Source organism: Pteropus vampyrus, unplaced genomic scaffold (assembly GCF_000151845.1).
Source record: "Pteropus vampyrus isolate Shadow unplaced genomic scaffold, Pvam_2.0 Scaffold33, whole genome shotgun sequence".
NCBI lineage: Eukaryota > Metazoa > Chordata > Mammalia > Chiroptera > Pteropodidae > Pteropus > Pteropus vampyrus.
The window spans coordinates 4,219,025-4,246,586 of NW_011888814.1; the positions used below are offsets into that span (position 1 = coordinate 4,219,025).

The window sequence follows — 27,562 nt, forward strand, 5'->3', positions numbered from 1 at the left end:
TCAACAAAAGAAAAAGACGATTGACTTTTTGGGAGAAGATATCCGCTAATGATACATCTGATAAAGGGTTAATATCCAAAATTTATAAAGAACTTATACAACTCAACAACAAAAAGAACCCAAAAAATCCAATTAAAAAATGGGCAGAAGACTTGAACAGATACTTCTCCAAAGAGGAAATACAGATGGCTAACAGACATATGAAAAGATGCTCAAGGTCGCTAATTATCAGAGAAATGCAAATTAAAACCACAATGAGATATCACCTCACACCTGTCAGAATGGCTATCATCATTAAATAAAAAACAGCAAGTGTTGGCGAGGATGCGGAGAAAAGGGAACCTTCATACATTGTTGGTGGGATTGCAAATTGGTACAGTCACTATGGAAAACAGTAAGGAGGTTCCTCAAAAATTTTAAAAATGGATATACCTTGTGACCCAGCAATTGCACTTCTAGGTATTTATCTAAAGGAAACCAAAATAATAATTCATAAAGATCTATGCACTCCAATATTCATGGCAGCACAATTTACAATAGCCAAGATATGAAAGCAACCTAAATGCCCATCAACAGATGATTGGATAAAGAAAGTAATATATACAATGGAATATTACTCAGCTATTAAAAAAAAAATGAAATCCTACCATTTGCAATGACATGGATGGACCTCGAGGTTATTATGCTGAGTGAAATAAATCAGACAAAGAAAGATAGATATCATATGATTTCACTTATATGCGGTATCTAAGGAACAAAAAGAACAAACTAATCAAAAACAGACTCACAAATATAGTGGATAATTTGGTGATGGACAGAGGGGAAGGGGTTGAAAGGCTGGGAGAAGGGGTGAGGGGTTAAAGAAGTACAAATTAGTAGTTGATAGTTGGACACAGGGAGCATGGCAGAGGGAATGCAGTTAGCATTAATCTGATGACTAAGTGGAGGGCCAGGGGAGGGAGGGAGCAATTGTGGGGATCATTTTATGAACATTATACATATCTAACCAATGTACTGTATACTTGAAACTAATTTAAATAAATTAATTTATTAAAAAATGACAGGAATATTTATGCATTTTCATAAAGAACTATGAGAACCTATCACAAGGTCTTGCTTTAAAATAATGCACTGTACATTAGATTGAATCCACCAACAAGTAATTCTAACCTCTGAACAAGGGGAATACCTGTTTTTCCAACTCTTTCTAGAATTCTTGTACATACTGTTATAGGAATTTAGAACAATTGAGAGACAGAAGGTACTGTTAAATCATCATGTTATATTATTTTCTTAGGGAATAAAAAGAGTGATTAGAAAATGTCAATAGAAAATTTTTGAAAAATCTCCTAATTCACAAGCTGACATTTCTTTATGGAGAAGTTATAAGATATGCTGGCGATGATTGCTTTGATAATTCAGATACTGTTGCTTTGCCTCTTAGGAGGCACTTAATCAGACTCTAATAAAAATGAACAATGTAAAAATTGCTCAAGAACATGTGATTATGATGTGATGCATCTTTCAATTCACACACTGATATTTTGAGTGCTTTAAAAAGGTACTCCATCAGCCATTCGGATAGTAGGATTACAAAACAGATAGATTGTGAAGAATAAAAATAGGAAGAGAAAAATGAGTCTCAATATCACTCCTGCATGTGCACCCATCTCTTCAGCTCACTGAAGTTCAAGTGTAGCTAGTAAGTGATACCTGTACTCCAAATAGCCAATTGGTCAACAGAATCTTCCATCCCAAGGTCTACATCCACATTTTTAAACCATAATTTACTGTTTGTAGTAAGAGGCCTTAAAATGACATAAGGAATAAATATTTACAGCTACTCTATCACCTCAATAACGCAAAACATCATCACACTGAATTGGCGCTCAAGGCATGCCTGGTCAACTTGTGTGGCCAGAGACACTTTAAGAATTCCACTAGATCTAAGACCTTAAAAGAACCCAAAACTCAGCGCAAAGCAAAGTTTGTTTGTTTTTTAATGCTGAATAATAGTCCATGGTATATATGTATCACAGTTTGCTTAACCATTTACACTGTGAAGGACATCTGTGTGATTTCCAATTTTTGACTCACTAATAAGCTATAAATATTTGCAGGTAGGTTTTTGTATGAACACACATTTTCATTTATCTTGGATAAATGCCCAGGATCCCAATTGCTGGGTCATATGGCAGTTTCATGTTCAGCTTTTGTCAAGAAATTGGCAATCTGTTTTCCATACTGGCTGTACCACTTATATTCCCAGCACTGCTTGAGTGATTGAGTTTCTCCACATCCTTGCCAGAACTGGTGTTCTCACTATTTTTTATATTAGCTTTTCTGACAGGTGTGTTGTAATATCTCACTGTGGTTTTAATTTGCATTTACCAAATGGATAATGATGTTGGACATCTTTTCATATGTTTATTTAACATCTGTGAAATGTATTTGCATATCTTTTGCTCATTTTCTAATTGGATTGTTTCTTTACTAAGTTTTTAGAGTTCTTTACATAATATCAAGATTAGTTCTAATAGCAACTTGCAAATATTTTCTCTCATTCTGTAGTTTGTTTTTTTCATCCTCTTCGTGGGGTCTTTTGCTGAGCACGAATTTTAAAATTTGATGTCCAATTTATTAGTTTTGCTTTTATAGACTATGCTTTTGGTGTCAAGTCTAAGAACTCAGCCAAGTTATAGATCCTGAAGATTTTCTTCTATATTTTTTTCCTGAAAGTTTTATAATTTTATATTTTACATTTAATCATTTAAGTCCATCATCTATTTTGAGTTAATTTTTGTATAAGGTTTGAAACTTAGGTCAAAGTTTTTTATTTTTGTTTTTTCTTATCTATGAATGTCCACTTCTCCAGCACTATTTGTTGAAAGGCTATTTTTCCTCCATTAATTTTTTTTCTCCTGCACCTTTGTCAAAGCATATGTATGTGGATCTACTTCTAGGTCACTTATATATGTGTCTGCCTTTCACTGATATCATGCAGTTTTGATTATTGTAATACATCTTGAGTAGAATATTTAGATTGGCTCTGTCTTGACACTCAAAAATCTAAATCTAAATTTAAAGTCTACTTTAAACTTCCTTAAATGCTTTTATTGGCTATATAGAACCACCTAGGTACTGATTCAATATCCATAATGTTTAGAGAACAGATTCAGAAGAGGTTGCATAAAATGTGCTAACATATTATAGCAACTAATACTTGAGTGTTTTGTATCATCTCTGCTTTCCACATGTTTTTTTTCAGGAGTCACACCAAGGATTACTAGCTAAAAATACTTTCTTGCAAAGTAACTTTATATTTTGTGAAGTACTTGACTAATATCAGATTCTAAAAGGCAAGCACCTTAGGGAATTGTAAATAGTTTTGTTTCTTTGTTTACTTTCTTTAGTCAAGTGAATATATGAAGATAAAGAAAATAGATGTTTGTTGCTTTCAGTTTTATATCTCACACATGAGTGAAAACACGAAAACTCAGATACACAGAATGCAGTTTAGTGGTTACCAGAGGGAAAGGGGGGTGGGGAGAGGTAGATAAGGGTAAAGAGGGTTAAATATATGGTGATGAAAGGAGATTGACTTTGGGTGGTGAACACACAATGAAATATACAGATGATGTATTATTGTGCACTTGAAACCTATATAATTTTATTAACCAATATCACCCAATAAATTTAATATAAAAGTTTGAAAAAAGAAAACAGGTGCAGGAAATGGGATGTAAATAGTGGCCATTGAGACTTCCATCTCCATGGGAAGACTGAGGTTCTTTATAACCTTAACAGTTCTGGCTTTATGAAAAACTAGTAAGTAAATATAAGTAACACTAGCTTTTGAGAGTATATTAACTATACAGTTAATATATTCAGCCCAAAGTATAAATTATCTAGCACATGAAATCTCACCTATAGTCCTGACCATAGTTACAATAATAAGAGAATATCAAGTTCCAGTCCTGATGATGGATTCTAGCCCCGTTCAAACTCTGAGGAGGAGCCATAGGCAGGTTCTGGAGGAGGAGGAGGCCATTCCATAGAAACCTACTAGATTCCATGAAGACAAGACCGTTCATTCCCAGTGGACCCCTGACTCTGACCAAAAGCGATGACTCTTCCAGCTGATATGAAGATTAAAAATTTATGGATAGGAATGTCAAGGACTATAGTCAAAAATGACTTCCCAGGCCCTGAGGAATAACCTGTCATGATTTATTATTCTTTAATATGATTAACAGATGAACCACCTTCAAGAAGTATGAAGGAGGAAGGATCCTGGAAGCTTGTCTGGAAGCCCTGGAAGCTTGTCTGGAAGCCCAATATCTGAAGATATAAAATTGTTTGAGAAATTGGAGTCTTCAAACTGAAAATAGACTTCGTAGCTGTCATTTTTAGAAAGATTGAACATGCTGTCTTTAGAATATCTCTTCTCTTTAGTCCTAAGCTTTTCCACCAAAATTCTCCCTCATTCTCTTTCAGGATAACTTGAAGTTTGGTGAAAATTATTGCATAAAATATAAGGTCATTTTCAAGCTTTACTTGAAATTTGGTTTCTAGGTCATAGAACATGGAGTAGATATAGAAAGCTATCTATTTGTAATTTCTTTATGTAGGAGCACTGCAAGAGGCCACCATTTTTACAAATTCTAACAAACACAGTATCTGACTCTTCTGAAGAGTCTAAGCACATTTGCAGCTCTTAAAAAAGGCAATGTGTCAAGAAAGAAAGGTGCATTAAATAATTTTTAAAAAAGACAGAATTACAGAAGCTACGCACAGTTGGGCCTGGTTAGTACTCGGATGGGAGACCACCTAGGAAGACCAGGTGCTGTAGGCGTAAAAAAATAAATAAATAAATAAATAATAAGAGATTGCAAGCTGACAAGGTCCTTGTAATCTGTGAGGTCAACCAAGGGTTGCTTCATCTAAAAAAAAAAAAAAAAAAAGACAAAATTAAGCAACTAGAATAAATAAAAGTAATGGAAAATGTTCGCTATTGGATGCAAGACCGTGTCAATTATTTTGGAATGAAGGAGAGGCTATATGATATTTCACATATTTTGGTAATCTTTAGTGCATACTTTTTACAGAACAGTAACCACAAAAGCATAGATTTTGATTCAGTGGCCCAGCCATCAACTTGCAGCTGAGGAGAGGTGAGAGGGTGGGCTCAGCACAGCTGGTGTACAGAGTAGTAGCTGTCCAGGTTCACAACGACCCTGCAGAAAATGCCCCAGACAGCCCTGACAATCTAAAAATCCCTACAGTGAAAACTAATAATGAGAATAATTTAATGGAGTGAGAAGCTTATTTGATAACAACACGCCACATTATTCCAATAGGATAGTGAACTTGTTTTCTCATATCGTATACAGTGTCTAAATTTTCCTGTGTTTTCCTTGTGTGCTGAATTTTGTAAAGGGAGGTCCATTTTTTAAAATGCGCACTTTGTTCACTGTTTTATCTCCAGTGTTCTCTCTCAATCAAGGAGTAATTGGGTAAAAATTAAATGATTCTTTGGAAACCTTTGCTGAGGTGTTATGACTTAGAGTAACCTTTCTAACTTAAAGTTAACTTATCTAAAGTTTCAGTATTTTAATTCTAGTTTTTTTTAACCCATATGTTTATCCATTTGGTTATTCAACATTTCTTACTATGTCACACATCTTTCTTGAATTATTTTTCTTCTTCCTTTGATAAGTGCATTAGAAGTACATTCACGAGCTTTGGTTCATAGTAAGGTCTCTTAGTTTTCATTGTTTGAAAATTCCTTAGTTTCCTTTCATTCTTTTTTTTTTTTTTTCAGGTGAGGCAACCCTTGGTTGACCTCACAGATTGCAAGGACCTTGTCAGCTTATAATTCCTTATTTTTTTTAATGTCTACAGCACCTAGTCTTCCTCCCTAGGTGATCTCCCATCCGAGTACTAACCAGGCCCAACCCTGCTTAGCTTCCGAGATCAGACGGGATCTGGCTTGTTCAGGATAGCATGGCTGTAGACCCTTTCATTCTTGAAACATAAATTTTTCTAGATATATAATTGTAGGTTGATAGTTTTGTTTTAGCACTTGAAGATATTTAACTGTTTTCAACTGTCCTTGAAAAAGTAGCCACAGTCTAATTGCAGTTCCTTGTACATAGCCTGTCTTCTCTATCATCCCTTCTTTCTCTTGAGTGTTCTACTATTTCATTATCATGTAGGCGAGTGTAGATTTTCTTTTTTCTTTTTAAATTCTGCTTTGAATTCGTTATGCTTCCTGAAAATCTTGATTGATTTCTTTTATTAAAGTTGGGAAATTGTCACCCATTGTATCTTTAATAATTGTCATTCTTTTTATTATTTACTCTTGGAATAAATATAATGCTATATTATATTTGTCATCCTAGCTTGCATTTTTTTTTAACATCCCTTTCAGGGTTCCATTTCTTTGTCTATCTCTGTGCTGCATTCTAATTAATTTTTTTTGTAATGTGTCTTCCAGTTCACATACTTTCTTTTCTGGTTTGTACAGTGTGCTACTTAACCTATTCATTAAGTTTTTAATTTAAATCATTATACTTTTCATATCTAAATTTCTATTTGACACTTTTTCATAGCTATCTAGTCACTTTTCACAGTCTCTTATTCCTTATTGTATTTGTTTTCTATTGTTGCCATAGTCACTTAAAACTCATTATATTAAAGTGCTGAGGTTCAAAACCAGTGTCAAAGGACTAAAATCAAGGTGTCTGCAGGGCTATGTTGCTTACTGAAGGCTCTATTTTAAGAATAGGCTTATCATGTTGTTGATAGAATTCAATTCCATGCAACTGTAGGACTGAGGCCTCTGTTTCCTTGCTGGGTTTTAGCTGAGGGTCATTCTCAGCTTCTAGAGGCTGCCTGCATTTCCTGACGTGTGACTTCTTTCATCTTCAAAGCCAGGAACAGTGAGTCCAGTCCTTCTCATGTTTCTAATCTCGCTGACTTTCCATTCTGTCTCATCTCACTCAACTGACTCTTCTGCTTTCCTCTTCTGCTTTTAAGAGTTCACATAATCACATTGATCCCACTTGGAAAATCCAGGATAATCTCCCTATTTTAAAGATCTGCAAAATCCTTTCATAGCAGTATGTAGATTAGTATTTGATTGACTAACCAGGAAACAGAAATCTTAGGAGGACATTTTTAGAGTTCTGCCTACCACACTTATATATCCAATACCCTCTTTGAAATTTTTAAACATTATGCTTCCTCATTTTATACTCTGTATTTGATAATTAGAATATCTTCTGTTTTTGTACTTTGGATTCTGTTTCTTTTGTTAATGTTGGCTCTTGCACAATATGCTTTATGTCTTGGCAGATTTGCGAATTTTGATTATTATCTTAGAAATTCTTTGAGCCTCAGGTTGAAGTAATTCCTTCTTTTGCCAGGTACTTGGGAATGCTACAACCCAGGAGAGTTTTAAAATAAAGGTGTAGATGAAGGTTCCACCCCTCCCACACACACACACACACATACACAGTGGTATTGAGATTTTAACCCCTGACCTGTGTGATTATGAATTTTCAAGGAAGATTCCACCCAGTGCATAGGCCAAAAAATTGAATTTCTCTTGATGTTTCTCTCTATGGGGTGTTTTTTTGTTTGTCCCCCCATCCCCACCCCTTAGCTCACATTTTCCACTGAGAAGATAGTCCTTTGAGATCCTAACTCTATATAGTTTTCTATTCGACTTCTAACTTACTGGTGTCCTAGATTTGTCTCTCATCCCTTGTTCCCTGTGTACCTATTAAAATAAAATTGCAAAATCTCTCGGGATTAGCATTTGCTGCTTTTGGTCCCTGCTTCAGTCTCTGGATTCTTGCTGGTGCTTCACCATCTTTCCTTTTTGAAGATTTCCATTATTTTCTTGCTGATGCAGTAATGTATGTTATACACTATTTTTTTTTTTTATTATTTGTCCTCTAGAAGATCTTGCCCTCTCACCCTCTAATATTTCTTTCACTAGATTGTCATTAAGAAAAGCCTCTTTATTTTTTTTTAAACTCCATGTCATTTTCTTCCTGGACAAATGAAGATCCTCATATTTAGAAAAACCTTTTAATTTCTACTTCAGTTATATGCTTTTTTTACTGTTTACTCCTGGGCTAGTCTATCTCACCTCTACAATGGGGGCCTTTGATTTTGATATTTGCATTCAGAGCTTAGTAATCTTTACTTTGACAAGAGTGCTTCATTTGGAAATAGCATGGTTAACAGTTACTGAAATAACAATTATTAACTATTTTCCTTTTTATATTATGTTAGAGTAATAAAACTGATCCTGTTTGGGTTTTCTCTTTCACTGCTGGTACAACCTTCCCCCGCTAAAAATAAAAATAAAAAAATTAATTTGGTAAAATCCACACAGTCAAACAAAGATAATAGTCATTCATTAACTAAACCAAAAAAACTTTAGAATGTGTCATCACAAAGCTTCCTACTAAATATTTAGCTATGGCATAGATATAATAATATATCATACACATGTCAATTAATGTGCCATGATATTGTTTTATTAATTTTTGCTAATAGGTTTAAATAGTAATATTGGCTACCTCCCTACTTCCCAGGCTGAAAGGAGAGAACAAAGTCTTAGATAGCAACTAAGGTGAAAATAGTGCACACCATTTGAAAGGAAGGAAGTCTGAATTCTAGAGATGCTGACATGTTCAGAGGCAGTTTGAGGTGAGTGAAGGATATACATATGCCAGTGAAGCCCTTCAGGCACTTGCATGAAAGGCAGTAAATAGGCACTTAGTGAAATTGCTACTATTATCTAGACAAGATCTAATGCTAAGAAAAATATTGGAATTTAAAATGACAAAGATTTCTAGTTAACCTTAAGTAGATCAAGGATCAAGATAATAACAAAAACACTATCTACCACAAAGTGGGAAGACGAAGATTTGTTTGATTATCTGTTAAGGTTGTCTTTTAAAACTTTCAAAGACGGTACCCAACTCTCAAACTAACAGAACTTGAGAATTTGATGTAAATGGGGCAAATATAAAATGGGTGAGTTAAGTCTTTTTGATATATCAACCAAACATAAAGATGTAGCAAGAGAACTGTATGTCTCACTTAAAAAAATTTTGACTAAGTATTATTTTTTCTGTACTCAGCTGGCAGCTGTTGGAAGTAATTCATTAAAATGATTCAAGCTGAAATGTTTATATTATATTCTTGAGAGCAAAACTTACTCATTATAATTTGAAAAGTCATTTCATTTTTTCATAATGAAAATGTATTTCTCGTATAATATAATTCAGCAATGATAAATTGAATGAGTAGAAAAAAAGAAGAAATGTAATAAACACTATGAATCATAAATAAATGTGTAACATGATGAGGAAGGAAACAGGTGAATAGAGTAAACCTAGAAGATACACACAAAGCAGCAATATTATATTTTAAAGTTTAAAAAATTAATTTTAAGCTAATTTAAGAAATGATTAATTTTGCTTTGACTAATTAATATAATGAACATGGGCTATTTGTTATATTTAATTTCTTAAAGAACTATTCCTTTTTTTTAAAAATCTTCTTTACTAAATTTATTTTTCAAAAATAACTTTATAAATGATGTCATTTACATGAAAAGCAGATTAGAGTTGATGAAAATTAAAAATAGCAAAAGTGGTTTTTAAACCTCGTCTTTTATTTTTAGTATGAGAATGTCTGTGTTTTAACTTCTCCATCTTTAAAATTTCCACTTTTGTTTTTGATTGCTATTTTTTCCCCTTTAGTCTAATTTTGTAATGCCAGTAGACTTTATTTTTTCACATCCTGTGTGCCAGGAGACTATTCTCTTGCTACTTTTGTTTGAATGTTCAGTTCTCTTCTCTTTTGGGTTTGCCCATAAATAATTTATATTTTATTTGTAAATAATCAACAGTTTTAATTTTTCTTTCTTTATTTCCCTCTGGTATTTCATTTCAATGCTGATATAATACAGTTATGTGATTTTTTCTATGTCTTTATATACAGTGATAATTCATTTAAATTTCTGAATTTCTTCCTTTTAATATATGGCATTATGTATTTCTAAAATAAAGTAAACACTTAAGCAAAATTGTTATACATATATATAAATGTGTTAATAGTTTTATAGTGTTTAGTTTTCTTAACTATACTGTGCTAATAGTGCAAATCATAGTGAACTTAACCCATAGCCCTACAAAATGTATTTTTCAGTGCACTGAGATCATAAAAGTATGAATTATATTGCAGATCAAGTAGAAATTAGTTCTTATCTGTGAGTTTTCTGTTGTTAATGGATTCACGTTTATTTAAACTTTGCTTTTGCACCACCAGATGACCACACTAATTCCCTCGAACAACACTATGAAAATGATTTATCCAAGTCCCTAATTATCTTGTATATTTTCTTTTCTATTTATAGCTTCATGGGAACTTTCTCATATAATAAATTGACATTTGAAATGGTACACTGAACCCAAACTGCAAGATGAAGCAAATGACCTAATTTCTTTGAAGGTCAAGTAATAAATTAGTCTTATAATGAAGCAGGATACATATGGTCCATGAGCAAAATCACAACCATGGGTTTCTTGATGAAGGAAGGCACGTAGATGCTCTTTGGTTGCATCTCAAAGGAAATGTGGATTCTGAGTTATGTCAGCAAGTTTTAGGTGCTCACTGGAATTGCAGCAGCTACACCAGGTGGAATTAAATGTGTCATCAGTTTTTCGGAGCTAAATTTTGCAGTGAATTCTTAAAGCTTCCCAAAACTCACCACAGGATGGTCAGAGATTTGTGCTTGTCATGGCATGGTATCATTACTTATTGAGGGAGCCCAAGAAGGGTAAGAATTGAGGTCAAATATAGGCACAATCCAGGTGAACATACCAAGCATCACCACAGCAACACCCACAATATTAACGCCAAGTCCAGCTTTAACCTTGAATAGGAAAGAGTATAAATGTCAGTCTCTGGAAAAGAAAAATCTATGGAAGAATTGGAATACTGCTGCAGAAGGCATATGGCAGATGCACATGCATCCGAAACAATTAGCATGAATTGTTGATTTCAAAAAAAAAACAGGTTTTTCCATTTATGTCAAAAGTGAATCTGTCCCCAACAAAGTGCCATTTAATTGGAAAGTATCAGAGAGGTGCCTTTTAGGAATATACTAGAGTCATTCTGATTAGGGAAAAGTCCCTTTAAATACCTGCCATTTCATGTTAAATCAAAATTTGAGTTTTACAGTTTTGTATTTCAGTGGTAAGGTTCAGGTCAGTATATGATAACTGGATCCTTCATAGTCAATATTATTAATAGTTGACCAGTATTCTCTTACTGAAATTTAATAATGTGACTTCTATTTATCTTTCTTAGAGTTCCCAGTTTTCTAGCTTTGACATCATCATTCTGGAGTCCATTAAACAATCTCAAAGTTGCTTTCTGTTTGGTTATAGTCCTTTTTGGTTTGGTTTGGAAGTTAGCAATCAAAATTGGGGGGAGACCAGAATATTCTCGTTAGTTTTTGACAACTGCTACTTTCATATTTCGTATTTGGCAAAAACGTGCACGTTTTGTCACTTAAAATTTCTATTATTACCTGTTTGTGCTTTCATTTCAGATGTCACTATTAGAATCAGAATAAGAAAGATGATTTTTCATCAGTTGGGAACTGAGCCCCATAGCTTATTCAGAGCAAATGTCCATTGCATAAATGTTTGTGATAGCAAACAACCACAAGCTTGATTGCTAAATTTTATTAACCCTATTTCTACCTTTTGCATAGGCCAGTTTAGATTATGATCTTGACATTTAAGTTTAAGCCACTGTGTTGAACATATTCTTCTCTTTTCCGTCTCCCAGAACACTATTGATACATTTAATATCTCTGTATTTGTGACTATAAATTCTAATGACATATTCCCTTCTGGTTATCACTCTTAGAAACAATTCTATAGCCAGTCATGCACTCATTTTTGGAAGCAGAATTCAAGTCATGCTTTTCCTGGCAGTCTATTAGTGTGTAAAAGGAGAGATTACCTAAGCTGTCGCAAACCAACAAACAAACAAACAAACAAACAAAATGCTATTGGACCTGTTGATATTCTTTCAGTTTACTTACCATGTCAATAACTTTTAGATGGCCATATGAAAAAACTATAGCATTAGGTGGATTTGCTACTGGTAGGAGGAATGAAAATGATGTACATAGAGTAGAAGGTATTAAAATATAAAGAGGGTTCACGTGAATGGCTTCAGCCTGTTGAATAAGATAAAAAAGAGTCTAAGTAAAATTTTGAGGTAGGCACCAAGCATCACAGTGAGCAAAAAAAGCAGGTTGAAACCTAAAGACATAAAATTATACACATAAATGCAGTTATAACTTGAAGAATATTTTTCAGAAAATGTCTCTTCCTCTCGTTTATGTTTATTGGTGCCCATTTAAGCATTATAGCTCAGTTTATTTAAAAAAAAAAAAAGTATCATTTATTCCAGAAACTAAAAACAGCAAACATTTATTTATCTAATGCTAGGTGCTGTGCTAAGTGTTTACATATATGTAAAATATATGTGTTTACATATAAAATATATAAAGTTTATATATTATATATAATGTACAAAATACTATAATAAACTATATTTACAACTCAATTTTCACAATGACATTATAAGATGGCTACTATAGCCCCAAATAAAAGGTGAAGAAACCGAGGCACAGAAAGATTAAAGTAACTTGTCCAAACATACAGCTGTCAAGCAGTAGAGCTTAGGGTCTCAGGTCCCTCTGGCTCCCCAACTTCTCATCATTCTATTAACTTTACTGCCTCTGTGACATATATAATTTAAAATTTGCTTCAGGATCATCACAGAAGAAGAGTTACCATGATTATTTATCACATATATTTCTAACTGCTCTATGTCGAAAAATAAAAAAAAGAAAAAAAACAAAATAATGTTTTGCCAATTTCAACTCCCTACATTTCTTTTCTAATTTGAAGCAACAGCTCAAGAATGCCAACATATGCCCCTTGGGCTGGTAGCAGAACAATTCCAGAAGGGCAATCCTTCTTAATTTAAAGTGCTTTTGTTTCACCAATCCCATCTGTTCCGATAAGAAAAACATTTACTTAAAGCTATTTCTTGTAATTGCTAGCTAGGTGAAGAGAAGAAGGGAAGACCATCTTTCTCTCTTCTTGCAATTCTCCTTTTTACTTATCTTTTAAAATTCTTCCCTGGGTAGTAGAAAACTGTGTCTAAGATATTTAAGCTCGAAGCCTGAAGTGTAAATCTAGCTTTACATTCACTTGCAAATCACTTATATCAAGCCTTTCTCAGAAATTCAGAAATATTCTTCCAGAGGGAGAAGTGTCAGAGTTAGAGATCTAAATACTAAAGAACCCCAAAGTCTTACAGCTAGAAAGGACCCTCCCATTTATCTGCAAATGAAAAATCTGAGCTGAGAGAAGGTGGATGATTAAGACTGTGCTGCATGAACAAGAAGAGAGTCGCCTGAGTTGAGGTCTCCTGAAAAATATTAATGCAAATAAAGACCACTCTATACGTTACTTACAGGAGGACCTCAGGCCCCAAACAATTCCACTTCACAATATCAGAACAAGCAAAGTAGAAACACTGCTCTTTGCTGAAGAGTATAATTGATATAAATGAGATACTCACCAATGGAGATAATATTGGTAGAAGGAGGGTAATGGTAGCTGGATTGCTGGCTACCTCTGTTAAAGATGTGACAAGCAAAGAAGATATCAGAATTATTAGCCATAATGGTAATGAACCAAGAGGAGATAATTTATTTCCTATCCACTTAGATAGTCCTGATTCCTAAAAAAAATTGAAAAATTTGTTAATCATTAATAATTCATTTTAATAGACACAATTTAATTTTTTAAAAAGCATTATTTGCTCTAAGAAATCAGTTTCTAAAAATGTAATCTTGATCTCATATATTTTTATGGTTTGGTAGATCTCGGTGGCTTTGACATGGAGAAGCTCTCAGTTGTTCTTATTTTAACACTACAAACATGCTTTAGAAAGTTTGAATTGTCTCCCACATTTTTTTCAATTAAATTTCAATTTTATGTAACTAATATATGTGGATATTTTAACAAGTAGTACTATAGAGCTTTAAGAGCAGCTCTCTGGTCTACCTCTCTCCACTCCTAAATTGTGTTCCCCAGAGGCAACAGCTTTCAACCTATATTAGCTATTTAGAGCTATGTTTAAGTATTTATATCAATTTTTCAAAATTAATTTTTTTCCTAATTTTCAAACTTAGACATTATTTACTGACTTCCTAATATGTTACGTAAGGTTTCAGCTTTTTCACACCATCTACCATAGTTATATTTCCTGTCCCTCCATTCCCTTATACTTATATATCAACATTTTCGGTTAAGTCAATATTTAAAGTTTACTGTTATGATTATATTTAAAGTTTATGTTATGATTAATATTGTTTATACCCAAGTCAATTAATGTTCTGTGATTATATTTACTTTTTTTTTTTGTTTTATTGTTGTTCATTTCGTTTGTTTGTTTTGCCAGGGAATAATTGCTTCATTTTTTGCTTGGTTTTCTACTTACCTATCATTAATTCTTCTGCACACCCTCCAGTAAAACCAGAAAGCTCCCCACAAGTAGACAAACATATCGGGTCAGTGTTCTTTTTCATTTTCCTTTGTGAAGACTTCCATTCTGGAGTATTCCCTCCTTCTGTCCCATCTGGACTAGCTGCCTTTTAAATCTATTCTACTGTTATTCTGAGACCTCTCTTCACTAGTGTGCTATAAATTCCCTTCACCTGCCTCTTGTGTGGGAATGCTCTCTTGCTAATTCCTTTGTGTTGGTGGGGCACATTCTTCTATAGCTTTCTGAGAATTGGTGCAGGGGAAGTACCTTTTTTTAGTTTCTGCATGTCTGAAAAATCTCTTTATTTTCTTTTCACACTGTTTTTATAGTTTAGCTTTCATGAAATTTTAGACTTAAAATAATTATCTTAGCCATTGCTCTATTTCCTGTGGCTTCCAGTTGGGTTCTTTAGAAGCCTGATGACATTCTAATCTTTGATTCATGTGCGTAGTACAAATAAGTCAGCTGTACTCAAATTAATAGGCATGTTAAAGCTCGACTTATACTTCAGGCTTCGAGTTTAAATATCTTAATTCTATTCTCCCTCAAATGGAAGGAAAAAATCCTTTATGAGATTTCGGTGATCTACTGCATGGATGAATCTTTATGCCCATGACAAACTAGGATTGGCATCTTTTAGAAAAGCTCTAATTACAAGCAGTGTACTCTTTGACCAAAGGTTGGCAAAACATCCCCAGATATGGATACCAGATATTATATATGTTATTTGTGGTTTTGATGTATATTTTTGTTTTTTTGGTCTTGACTTTTAGATGGAAAAAATCTGCCTACCATTTAAGTAGCATTGCTACAAATTCATCCTAGAATATAACTACATAAACTTTAAGAATAGATTTTTATCTATGTCTGATTAGATGCAGCTGGCAAAGGTTACAGCACATATTGTCCCCCTTCTCTGGAGGTTATTGGGATTGTATCATCACACCTGGAGTTCCAAAATTCTACATGAAGTGCTTTGGAATCGGGCACTTAGTAGCTTTCTCACTCCAGAATGTACAAGTCTTCAATTCTGGGAAATTTCTTGCATTGGTTTTTGGAAATGTTCTTCCATTTCTATTTACATTCTTCTTTTTTTTCTTTCTTTCTGAAACTCCTAGTTGGCTGTTGGACATATTGGATTGATACTCCAGTTTTCTTATCTCTTCATTTTTTTTAATGTTACCTTCTATTCATTTTTTTGTTCTCTTTTCTGGGGTATGTTCAAACTATCTTTTAAGTTTGCTACTGAATTTTAAAATTTCTGTTATTTATCTTCCATGGCTCTTATTTTCTGTCTATGCCTTTAAAAAAATAACATTCTGTTTTAGTTTCATGTGTTTATCATTTCTGATATCTCTTTTAGGGACCAATAACAGAGTTTTAAAGTTTTCTTTGTCTTTTTTGTGTTCCTTTTCTTTTTATTCTATGTTACTGGTTGTTGTATCAGAGGCTTTCTCAACTATCTGATGACCCTGGTCTATCTATTCATGTTTAAAAGAGAGGCAATAAAAGGGTAATTGGAAGCTCTTTGTGCCTAGGCAAAGACTCTTGAGAAGAAGACTTCATAAGGTGATGGAGCTGTGAGCCAATGTCTCATCGATTCAATTTTGTTACACAGTAAATTTAATTTTTCTTCTGTGGAGGAGAGAGAATACTTGCCTGTCCATTCGGGACTGGAGAGAATATCTGGGAGGCTCACAGCTCCTTATACGCCTTTAAAACCATCTTCCACTTTTAGTACTGTTTTTTATCCCAGCTGTCAATTAATCTGCTGCTTTCAATTTCTAAGCTCTTTCAGGATCCTGTGTATGAATTGGCTTGTTTCTTGTTGGTTCATCCTTTTGCAGGCCCATAGTTTTATCTTTTTCTATCTTTTCTATAGTACAAAGTCAGTTGCCTCTCAAATATCCTCTTTCCATCTTTTAAATGTTATTAACAGCTCTTACATGTATTCTTCCTGCCGTAAATTCGTTACCTTTATGGATTGAACTTTTATTTGTTCTGTTATGGTCATTTTAGTGGAGAGCTGAGAAAAATAGTGTTAAATCTGCCATGTTTCACCTAGGAGAAAAATTTTGAGGACAATATGAAAAAGAGAGAGGAGGAGTTATTCACTACTAAGAATTCGAAAGTGACTACCAGCTCATGAGAGTTCAGTCATGTTAAAACATATCAAGGGATATTTAAGACAGAAAGAACTGTAATGAGATGATTGCTTTAGCAGTTGCTATCTCACGGCTCACAACTAAAAGGGTTATCTATTTCTGGACATTTGCTAAACGACTCACAATTCGGAATAAATTTTAAAAAATTAACTGTCTCCAAATCTTTGTAAAACCAGTTTTTAGGTGCATATTTGTCAATAGCCATGTTTTTGTAGCACATGGTTTCAATCTAATCACTTTGGGGTAGGGCTATTCTGGGCATCTTATAGAAATCTGATTCTATGTAATACTAGGATTTTCATAGCCACTTAGACGTCCTTCCATGGTTTCCCTAATTTTTCCAGTGAGAGAGACTACTACATCAGACTACGTCCAAACATTTTCATTTCCTTAGACTTTGCTATTCTAAGGTTTGGCCAATGCTTTTAAAACCACTTTGAACATCTGGGTCCAGTCCTGACAGATATTCTGGGAAGGAAGAATGAACAAAGTTCACATCAATGTCAGAATTGCTGATTCTAATTTCCTCACAATTCAAATGAGCAGACATAGGAATGGAAGTTATTTATTCTGAGAAACCAGATATCATTACTGCTGAACCAGGAGAAAACTGTATCTGTCTTATATTTCTATCATTTATATTCGAGCAGTCTATAAGGCAAGCCAAATCTAGAATGAAAATAACTTTGTAAGTGACACTCTGAATTGTACATATTACTAAATCTCATTGCTGAAAGCTCAGGATCCAAATACCATAGAGAAAACCTGACAATAAAGTCAGAAGCAAAAATTAGTCTCTCTATGGATTTTAAGAAAAGAACAGAACAGAGAGTTCTTTGTCTAGAGAAGTGTAAAAGTTTAACTTCCCAGAAACTAAAAGTCTGGACACGACATCTCTCTCACTTTTCTTTTTAGTTTGATGACTAAGAAAATGGAACAGCCATGAGCTTTGAGTGTTTTATAGAAGACTATAAAAATCCAGAAATTAGAGATTTTCAATTAGTCAGAGTAAAAGATTTTCATGGAATTTTTGGAGAAGATAGTTTTCATCCAGCAACCCTACAATGTCCAGGGCAATTTCAGGGACAAAGATCTTCTCAGATTTCTACTTTATTTCTACTTCACATTAAATTTCTACTTTATATCGGCTGGATAGATCGGCCAAAGAAATGGCCAACTCTATTCCTCAGGGTGGTTTTACTTCTTCCAAAAATTAGACATAATATAACATTAGCCATGGTTGTGTGAAATTCTCTCTGGAATTTATTCAATAAGTATGTATTTAGTACCTTTATGTGCTTACTATGTAAGAAATATTGTAATAAGAATATAATGTTGTAAAGTACTAATATTTCTTATCCTCCTTCGACATTAGAACCTTGATATATTGCACAGAACTCTAAGAGCTACTCAAATTCATCATGAAATAAAATAAAAACATTACGAAAATGTTTCACTAGGAGTCACTGTACATATGATTTTTATATTAAGTTTTTCTTACTAAGCTAGTCTTCTAATACTGTTTCATGAATTAAGAATTCTGATCTTTGCTTTATTTCTTTTGGCACGCTGGTACATCATTAAAAAAAAGAATGTTTTATGCTTGCAGCCTGTAAAAATTTTTGAACTCTGAACTGACCTCATTTGCGTGGTATACTTATTGCATGACTATTGAAATCTGTGCCTTTACAACAATAGAATGAAGTTAAATATACCAAAAGCTTGGATAACTGTGTTCTTCTTTGGAACAGCCTAGTTAATTGTTAAATATCTTAGACAAGAATATTACCTCACAGCCATCTGCCAAGGCAAACCCTCCACCGACAAGAATGGCTATATTCCAGGGCATGAACGACTGGAATTCTTTCCAAGTAATCAGAGGAGAGTAGTCAAACGCAACTGCGAAATAAAAGCCCTACAGTTACACATGGGTTAAAATGTGATAAAATGACATTTTTTTTCTCATCATCTTAATAGCCATTTCACAAGAAGTTTTTAGTATTCCTAAGTTGTTTTTAGATACAGGATTTGATCTGGATGGAATTTGAGTATTGGTCTAGGTGGAAGATTTCATTCTTTTTAAAAAAATCATATCTTGGAAAAATTCTTTGGCTCATATTATAGGTAGAGTTAGATAAATTATAATATCATTTATAATGGTATTCATTCATTCATTCATTCATTCATTCCACTACGAGTAACACAGTGTATTGGACTGTATTGTTCTTTGCTATACAAAAAATGTAATATTTCTTTGGTTCAAATAGTATCGAGGCAGCATTATAATTATTATTTGTTAACATTTACCTGAATCTTTACTATTTTTTTTAAATCATGAGAGGATCATGATAGATTCTTTGGATTCCAGTTTAAAGCAATTCAAAGTTCAGGTTAAATAATTTAAGTATGATTCATGAGACCCTTAAAATACTCGTAAAGCAATTATCATAAAGATTTATCTTGATAGTTGGGTCCTCATGGCTCCTTGGATTTGTTGAGAAATAGGGTCATCCATGAACACATTATGCTCACTTAACATTTATGTGTAATAGGCAGCTTTCTACCTGATGAGATCTTCCTATGCCTTTTTCCCAAACCTAAACCAAACCTATTCTTCACTGTTGACTGAAATTTTTCTATTTCTTACTTGAATTAAGGCCATATATCCTGTGAAAATGCAAACATCTTTGACATGTACTTTTCATGTAAATTTTGCCATATTATGTCTTATCTGTTATGTTTAAACCTAGTGTGAATGCGTTCATTGGGAGAAAAAGAACTGAAGAATGAGAGGGAATGGTGGATAGGGGCAAGGCTCTCTGAGTGCGGATTCAGAGGAGGGAGCCAGGGAAGTTAAGCCAGGCACTGGTTCTTCAACACATGTCCCTGCCAGGCCGTAGGGCTTTGAGTCCTCAAGGTCTCCTAGGAATCACTGCTCTGTATTGCAACATCTCTTTTAACACACTTTGAGAAGTTCTAGTCTCAATGGAGAGCAAAAGGCATTTATTCCTCTGTGGTGCTGTTTACATGTATCATGGCCTAGAAATCTGACTCATTAGTCATTTATTGATTCTGACTGAAGGAGCCCAGTGGGCTAACCCAAGAGCATGAATCCCAGGTCCATTCCAGTTTTTAAAAATAGGAAAAGAAAAAAGAAAAACAAACAAACAACAAAAACCTCCCACAACTCTACTGTACTAGACTATTTCCAGACAATTTTAAACCATTAGTCCTACATCGGCAACATAAGAATCTGACTACCCATAACATGATGCGGTAATATAAAACACAGACATGGATGAAGCCTATGTTCAAGAAATGTGTGAGGAAGGGGAAGGGGCATACTCACATAAACATGTGTGTTTCTTTGTCCATGCTTTAAAAAGGCAATGGGTGCTCCTGCTGAATACCTTTCCTTTCATTTGTGACACTAGGTAATGGCTAGTGTAGGGCTGATTTGCATTTTCTCCAAGACTGCTCTGAGGCTGTAAACACCCTTTCCCTTGAAACTCCTCACCTTTTTAGATTCTCAGCATGAGTATCAAGGGCTCATCCTGAAGTAATGACTTCTAAGTTTTTGTTCCTACGTTTGCCCGCAGTAAAATTAGTTCTGATTATGGCAGGGGAAGCGGGTTTATCATGAACAAAATAGTTTCACTCCTAGCAGAATCCTAACTATGGTGCATAAGGAAACCTACTTCTCACTTCTGCAGAGTAAAATGGTCCTTCTTGTAGCGAGAGGATGTGTGGCTGCCTGAATAGCGGTTACAGTGTGCAAACAGCGCATGCGCTAGCCAGGGGTTGTGTCAGCATGTCCTTTCCTTCTGCTCTAAGTGCCAATTGAAACCAGTGGAATTTTGCATTCTTTGTTCTTCTGTTAAATTCATTCAGAATTATAAATAATACTCAACCAATTTCTCCTGCAGGTGTAGTTTTAGTCAATATCTTAGCTGGGATAAGAAAGAATAGGAGTCCTACGAGTAAGGCAACTGTTGAATCTGTAGCAAAACCGGGATACCTAAAAAAGGACAAATGTGTACATTAAAAAATGGCATCAAGAATTTGCCGGAACTAAACTCTAATCGACTACACTAATAGCACACAAGTACTAGTGGTAGTATAAGTTATTTATTCTGGATAATCTGCTGTAAAATCTATGGATTTCCAACTAAATAATTTTTGACTAAATAATTTAGTGGAACTAAAAATCTCAGACCATGTTTCCATTGTTTCCATATAATTATCTTTATTTTCAAAACCGTGTATACACATGCTAACATACTAGGCCAACGTGGCAAATTTCTCTTTCAGGTAAAGTGTACAGATCTGGTAAACAATTTCTCTTTGAATTGTTTCTTTTAATTATATTGGCAGAGAATCGAGGTTGAAACAATTGCTGAGATAGGCAAAGCCCCATATAACTGATTTATAACAAAATAGTATTGAATCGTGGCAATGCATGGATATTTCTAGAGTCCTCTAAAACTCTTCTGTAAATTGTGAAAAGGGATGGTCTGTTTTACTAAGATAAAACATCTGCTTCTGTGATTATAAGCCCAAGCCTTATCAGAAAAATGAAATCAACCCATTTAATGCTTTTACCCTATGAAACTCAATCAAGAATATTAATTATTAGAATGGCTTAGGAGATGCTCATAAGTGATCACTGTTCAAATTAAGAGTGATTCAGGAACAGATGGAGTCTTAGAATCACCAGGCCATTCCAGTAAATAAGACAGGTTCTCAGAAGCTTCAACAGTTAAGGAGCACCTGGAGACTAGATATGAATGAAGTAGGCATAAATTAGAACTCAGTTATAAAAGTCCGCAATATTTAATTAGAGAATCTTTGTAGGCTGAGAAGAAATCCTTCCATCCTATTATTTTGATGCCTTGTAACTCAGCAACGTCTACATATTATAGAAGCTCTCTACTCCTGTAATTTACTTTAAAAATCTAAATCATCAAGAAAACACATTACTTTATTCAATCTGACAATTTTATAAAGCAGTTTGTTTTCCCTAAATATAGATTTTCTTTATTTCATTGTTGAGTAAAAGCTACCTCAGTGTTATTTAGTCAATAAACTTAAATGATATTTATTATTTCATCGTTCCTTATTTCTTTTATTTTAGTTATAATTTTTTGTTGGAGTTTTGCCAAATTGGGTCAGGCATCATGTAATTTGATTTTGTTTTTATGAAAAGACACATTGGATTCAGTCCAGATTCAAACAGATGGAATGAAAACATTAGGTGGTAGCTATAAATCTTGATCTAGCATTCTAGCTTTGGAACTTCTAAATGCTTAAAAACTCGACATCACAAATATAGTCTACATAATATATACTTTAAATAAAATCAAGCCATAAATACGAAAATAACTTATTTTCAAATGGCTTTTAAAATTATTATTATTTTATCATTAGTTTATTTTTATTTTAGTTTTAATTCCTATGAACTAGGTTAGGGTGTCTCAATGTTACCAAATATTATGCTTATACAAATTTTATTTGCTTTGGCAAATTGCTATTAGATTTATATCTTCAAATCCTTTCCTCTGTCAAACCTTTGTTTCATTTCTTATTGTTCTCTCTCAGAATTTTAGGTAACATGAACACCTGCCCATAGCAAATACACTTTGTTTTCTTGATACAAACTAAACATCTTCTGAATTACAGTTTTTTCCTGTAAGAAATAGAAATTAGAAATGGGTTATATTGAAATTCCTATTGGGATTTCTGCCAGATTTTTATTAACTATTGTTTGATTTTTTCAGTTTTTACATGTGTTTAGAGAAGACTTCTTTTGTAGGATGGTAGGGATAGGATTTTAAAAAGGAGAAAGAATTTTCTATGTTGGTATAGGCCCTCTTACAAAACTACATAATACCATCAAACAATTAAACAATAGTTTGCTTTGAATAGCTTGCTTTGAATAATTGGAGGCTGTCTTTTGTTTAGACCTCTCAAAGGGAAAAGTTTTAGTCCTAAAGGAAACAAAAGTTTATAAAGCTGAAGTCTTTGACACATGCTACCACATTGCATTGCTGCATTTGTGTGTTACTATGCATTTCGACTCAGCCTTTGTACCTTTAAAAATTTTTGGTAATGCCTGTATAACCAGAAGGCTGTGATTCAAGATAAAGGAATTTCTCTGTCCCATTTGGGAAAAATACATTTGACTCAAATAATTTTGGTTTCTGCCCCCAAATACATGGATTCTTGCTGGAGGATGTGAGACAGGAAGTCCGAATCAGAGACCTGCTGAATTTAGGAACCAGAGTACTTTAGTGAAAGACAGATTGGGAAAACAAATCTCAAAACTAAGGTATTTATAATGACATGTAGGATGGTCCTTAGTTTAGAAAATTATGCTACAATCTTCCCCCTCATTTCACATGACTCAGCAGCAAGTGCTGGTATATAAGACACAGAAAGATTAAATTAACTCTGACCCAGCTTCTAGCATTAGTTTGTAAAATCAGTCATTACTTATTCAGGAATTCCTTATCTATAAAACAGGCATGGGTTTATAGTGAACTAGGGCTAAATGGACATAAATAAGGGAAAAGACAAGATACCGAATCAAATAAATAATCCTCCATAGAAGTAAAAAAAATAAATAAATAAATTGGCAAAAATCACAGCATATGAATTCATATCAGGTTATTAAGAAGCACTGAGTAGCATTTATTTCACATAATAAACACTTATATTGTACTCTATATAGGGAGAAGGGCAGCACTATTCTACATGCTATCATTATCTCCATTTCATAGATGAAAAACTTGAGAGGGAAGTGTCCTGCCCAGAGTAAGTAGAAGAGCCAGGAATGGACCCCAAGTGGTACTGCTCCAAAGTTTATACTCCAAACCATCATCGAACATGGCTTTCCTGCAGATTATATTTCTAATTCCGTAAGGGTGGAAATAGCTTTGTCTAAAGGAGCCTGATTTTTAGTTACATGGTAGCTTGGTTAGCTTAACTGAAGTCTTACCTTATATTTCATTCCTTAACCTTTTTTTCCTATAAATATTAGAATTAAAAAAGTCTTTTAAGTGGAAAGAATGAACAACTCTCATACAATCTTTCAGAGTTATAGGAACCACTTCAAAGAAAAGCAGAGGATGAAACAGGAAGGGCTGACAAACATAACATGTAATGCTTACTCTGAAAAAAGTGCAGACCAACCAGAAACAAACCCAGGATCTCGGCTAAACCACAGCAAGGCCATTACAATGAAGAGGACCAAGGTCACAATTTCCTGAGACCTGTGGGAAAATTCCAATCCTTTCATTTACTTTCTCAATCAGGATATTTGTGGAAACTTCCTGAGCTGTTGTCGGGAGTAATCTTACCACAGCACTGAACACTAAAAACTGAATGTGTCAATAATTTGAGAGGATCAATGCAGTTAGAAAAGGACTTTATTCTTCTATGGGTCTGTCAGCTTCTTGCCATTCCACTTGGTAAGTTTTATTTAGACAAAGAATATATTTTGTCATGTTGAGGTTAGCACTCACATTCACAAATTAGCACATTTGGGGCATTTATCAAGTATTATTAATAACAATACAGACAATGATGTGCTTACTTGCCCTCAAATAAATACTTGCAGTATAAAGTGTGTGTGTGTGTGTGTGTGTGCGCACGCGTGCGCGTGCGCATGCGTGCACATGCATGAATCTTACCTTATTGGTCCAAGTTTTTGGTATTCTTGTTTAATCACCTCAGCACAAGCTTTTTGTTCCACTGTTTTGGTCTTGCCACATTTAAACATCTCCTTAAAACTGAAAAGAATATTTGAGCCAGTTAAGTGAAGGAGTCTCCCTTTATAGACTATATCTATGTGAAACCTTCATAAAATACAAATCTCCCTGTTAATAACACAAATTTGTGCTTTTTGCCTACACCTCCATTTCCGTCTTTGAATGCCCTGTCCCCTCTTTTCTGTTTTTGCCTGGTTTGCTCAATTTTCAATGCTTAGTTTTTGTTCATGTTTTCCATGAGACCTTCCACTGATCTCTCCCTTTTTCAAGTCCTTTTGCACCATTAGAATTTTGCCATGGACCACACATCTCTTATCTAACACTTTATTGTGTACTCGATTGTTACATATTTTTAATATCTTTATTATATATTGATTGTTAATTGTTGCACATGTATAAGTTTTATCTCACTAGTTAAATTATGTGAGGGCAGGAGCTGTGTCATAGATGTTTTCTTTGGTCCAATATCTCTAAACACTGGCATACATGGTGCATAGATGACTCACAACTCGATAGTACCTTCGTCACATTTACAACAGTTGGTTGTCAGGTCTATCAATTTTCACAAAATGTGCTAAACTCAAGTTATACCTTAGGGCAGGGAAGTCACATACACTGATCATGGACAAGTAGTCCAAACTAGATCCATTCTCAGAACTGAAACCAACGCTATTACATTTTTTTCTTCAAGTTTCTTTACTTCTTGTGTCCTAATAGCCTCCATTGAATAATTTTCCAACTTATTTCCAACAGTAGCTGCCAGTCTCTATTTTTTTAGCTGCTTATTTTAGTGACCCCTTTCCCTGGTGACTAATTTTTCTGTCTGGAAATCTAGGGTCTTCAAAACTTCGAACAGTTTTTTTTTGTGAAGTATTGCTCTAGACCTAGATTTTTAAAAAAAATCCCTCCAGAGGAAGAAACAAATGGGGAAATGGCTAGATTCTTATGGATTATCTCTCGAAACGTCTATGAGTAGCTCAGTTAGACTACATTGTATGTAGATATAAAAAGCACCTCTAAGTGTATATCCAAAGGAATTGAAATCTGGATCTCAAAGAGATATCTGCATGCACATGGACGTTGAAGCATTATTCACAATAGTTAAGACATAGAAACAACTTAAATGTCCATTGACAAACAAATGGATAAAAAAAGAAGTGATATATACATATATTGGAATATATTTAGCTATATAAAGGAATAAAATACTGATACATGCTACAGCATGCATGGACCTGGAGGACATTATGCTAAAGTGAAATAAGCCAGACACAGGAAAACAAATACTGCATGATCTTACTTATATGTGGAATCCAAAGTAGTTAAACACATAAAAACAGAATACATTGGTGGTTGTCAGGGGCTAGGAGGAGAGGGAAATTGGGGCGGGGAGCATAGATCTTATGCTAATACTTTATCCACAAAAGGAAAAAAGAAATAAAGTAAATGAGGCAGGAGGAATCTTTTGGAGGTGATGGATAAGTTTATGGCATTGCTATTGATGATAGTTTCATGGATGTGTACTTGTCACCAAACACATCAAGTTTTGGGTACATTAAATATCTACAGCTCTTTGCATGTTAATCATACCTCAATAAAGCAGTTTCAAAATAGAATGAAAGCAAGGACATTTTCTTCTGTAAAACTGCTTAGCTAAACATGAAAATTTATGAGGGAATAAATAGGCAGACTGAGGCGGTATGAAAGGTAACTAGCACACAAAGACACATTTAATTAATTAATTAATTAATTAATTAATTGTTTATTTATTCTGTAACTCTGTTACTCATACTTGCTTGGACTATTATTCTCTTTGAAGGAGCAGAGTTTATTCAGTTCTTAAGTCATCCATCCTACACATTCACAACTACTCTCGGGCACATACTCTGACCATGAACGTAATTAGATGGATGTTGTTGATTTAAGATTGATGAGGTAATTTTTAATTTGTACAGTCTCGATTAAATTACTGACTAGTGGCAGTCTCAAAATTTTACTCCTTGTCATATAGTAAATGCTACTATTATAAGAAATGAATCCATGGCCCGCCTCGAGAACCATATGTAGACTAGAAAAGTAAAGAGAGATGAGTCTCCTTTGAAACTGTTTTCCATGCTGGAGACTGCATATGTATTTTGTCACTTTGATTGGGGATCATAAATAGTTAAGTCAAAAGTCAAACTGGCCTTGCTATAAACAAAGGTTAATACCTTCACAAAGGAACTGATGAAGCACATGACGATGCATCAGCCTCCTCATTTAAATAAGTTCTGTGGCACTGATAGATGAGCTTCTCTTCCCAAGTATGTTGGGGCCATTTATAACGTGTGAGTTAACTGTGTTAACAGCCACTGCACTAATCAGAATGTATGGTGGCCTGCCAGGGGAGTGGCTGATAATTCTTGTTTGTCAGTCTAAAACTTCTGGAGGACACTGAAAAATTTGCTGGAGCATGAAGCTATGCGGTGTCTAACCGATAGTGGACAGCAAGGAGACTGTTTAAACATGCCACTGACTGTGATTTATGGACGTTGCCTAATGTATGCACTTCACAGGATTTTTTTCCTCAGAGAGAACATATTTTCATATGTCTGCCCTTTATCTTCTTAATTTTTTCCTTTTAAAGTGGAGGGCCATTTCCAAATAATGAGAATGGTTGCAAATATATTTTTTAAAAAGTCATTGTATATTGCAAAAAAGAAGGAAATAGCTGCGGGTCTGTGAGAGGATTCTTCCTCCGTTGGTTGGGGTTTCCTGTCTCCTGCACCCTGCATTGCTACCTGCACGACTGAATAGACCCCCAAAGGCTTGGGTTTCCAGGAAGGGGCATTTAGTACACAGCTGGCCTCTCCCCACTGATGCCCACCTGCTGAAATCAGTGACATTCCACACATTTGCTTCAGCAGGAGCACTGCCACATGCTGCTCCCACAATCTGGACAAATAGATTTAAAAAAAA

General features: G+C 34.3%; 1 protein-coding gene and 1 pseudogene across 1 annotated transcript in view; both read right to left on the reverse strand.

The window, feature by feature from the left end:
- Positions 1-5,895: 5,895 nt before the first annotated feature.
- On the reverse strand, positions 5,896-6,018 carry LOC111738036 (annotated as a pseudogene).
- A 4,313-nt stretch (positions 6,019-10,331) lies between these two features.
- SLC13A1 (solute carrier family 13 member 1) overlaps positions 10,332-27,562 on the reverse strand; it is a 70,744-nt gene continuing 53,513 nt past the window's right edge. Inside the window, exons 9-15 of the mRNA XM_023528946.1 lie at positions 24,527-24,625; positions 24,005-24,106; positions 20,747-20,853; positions 18,625-18,734; positions 13,702-13,863; positions 12,146-12,283; positions 10,332-10,963 (exon numbers count right to left, since the gene is read on the reverse strand). Of these exons, the coding sequence (XP_023384714.1) occupies positions 10,826-10,963; positions 12,146-12,283; positions 13,702-13,863; positions 18,625-18,734; positions 20,747-20,853; positions 24,005-24,106; positions 24,527-24,625 (856 nt within the window). The 3' untranslated portion in view covers positions 10,332-10,825. The remainder of the gene's footprint in view (positions 10,964-12,145; positions 12,284-13,701; positions 13,864-18,624; positions 18,735-20,746; positions 20,854-24,004; positions 24,107-24,526; positions 24,626-27,562) is intronic.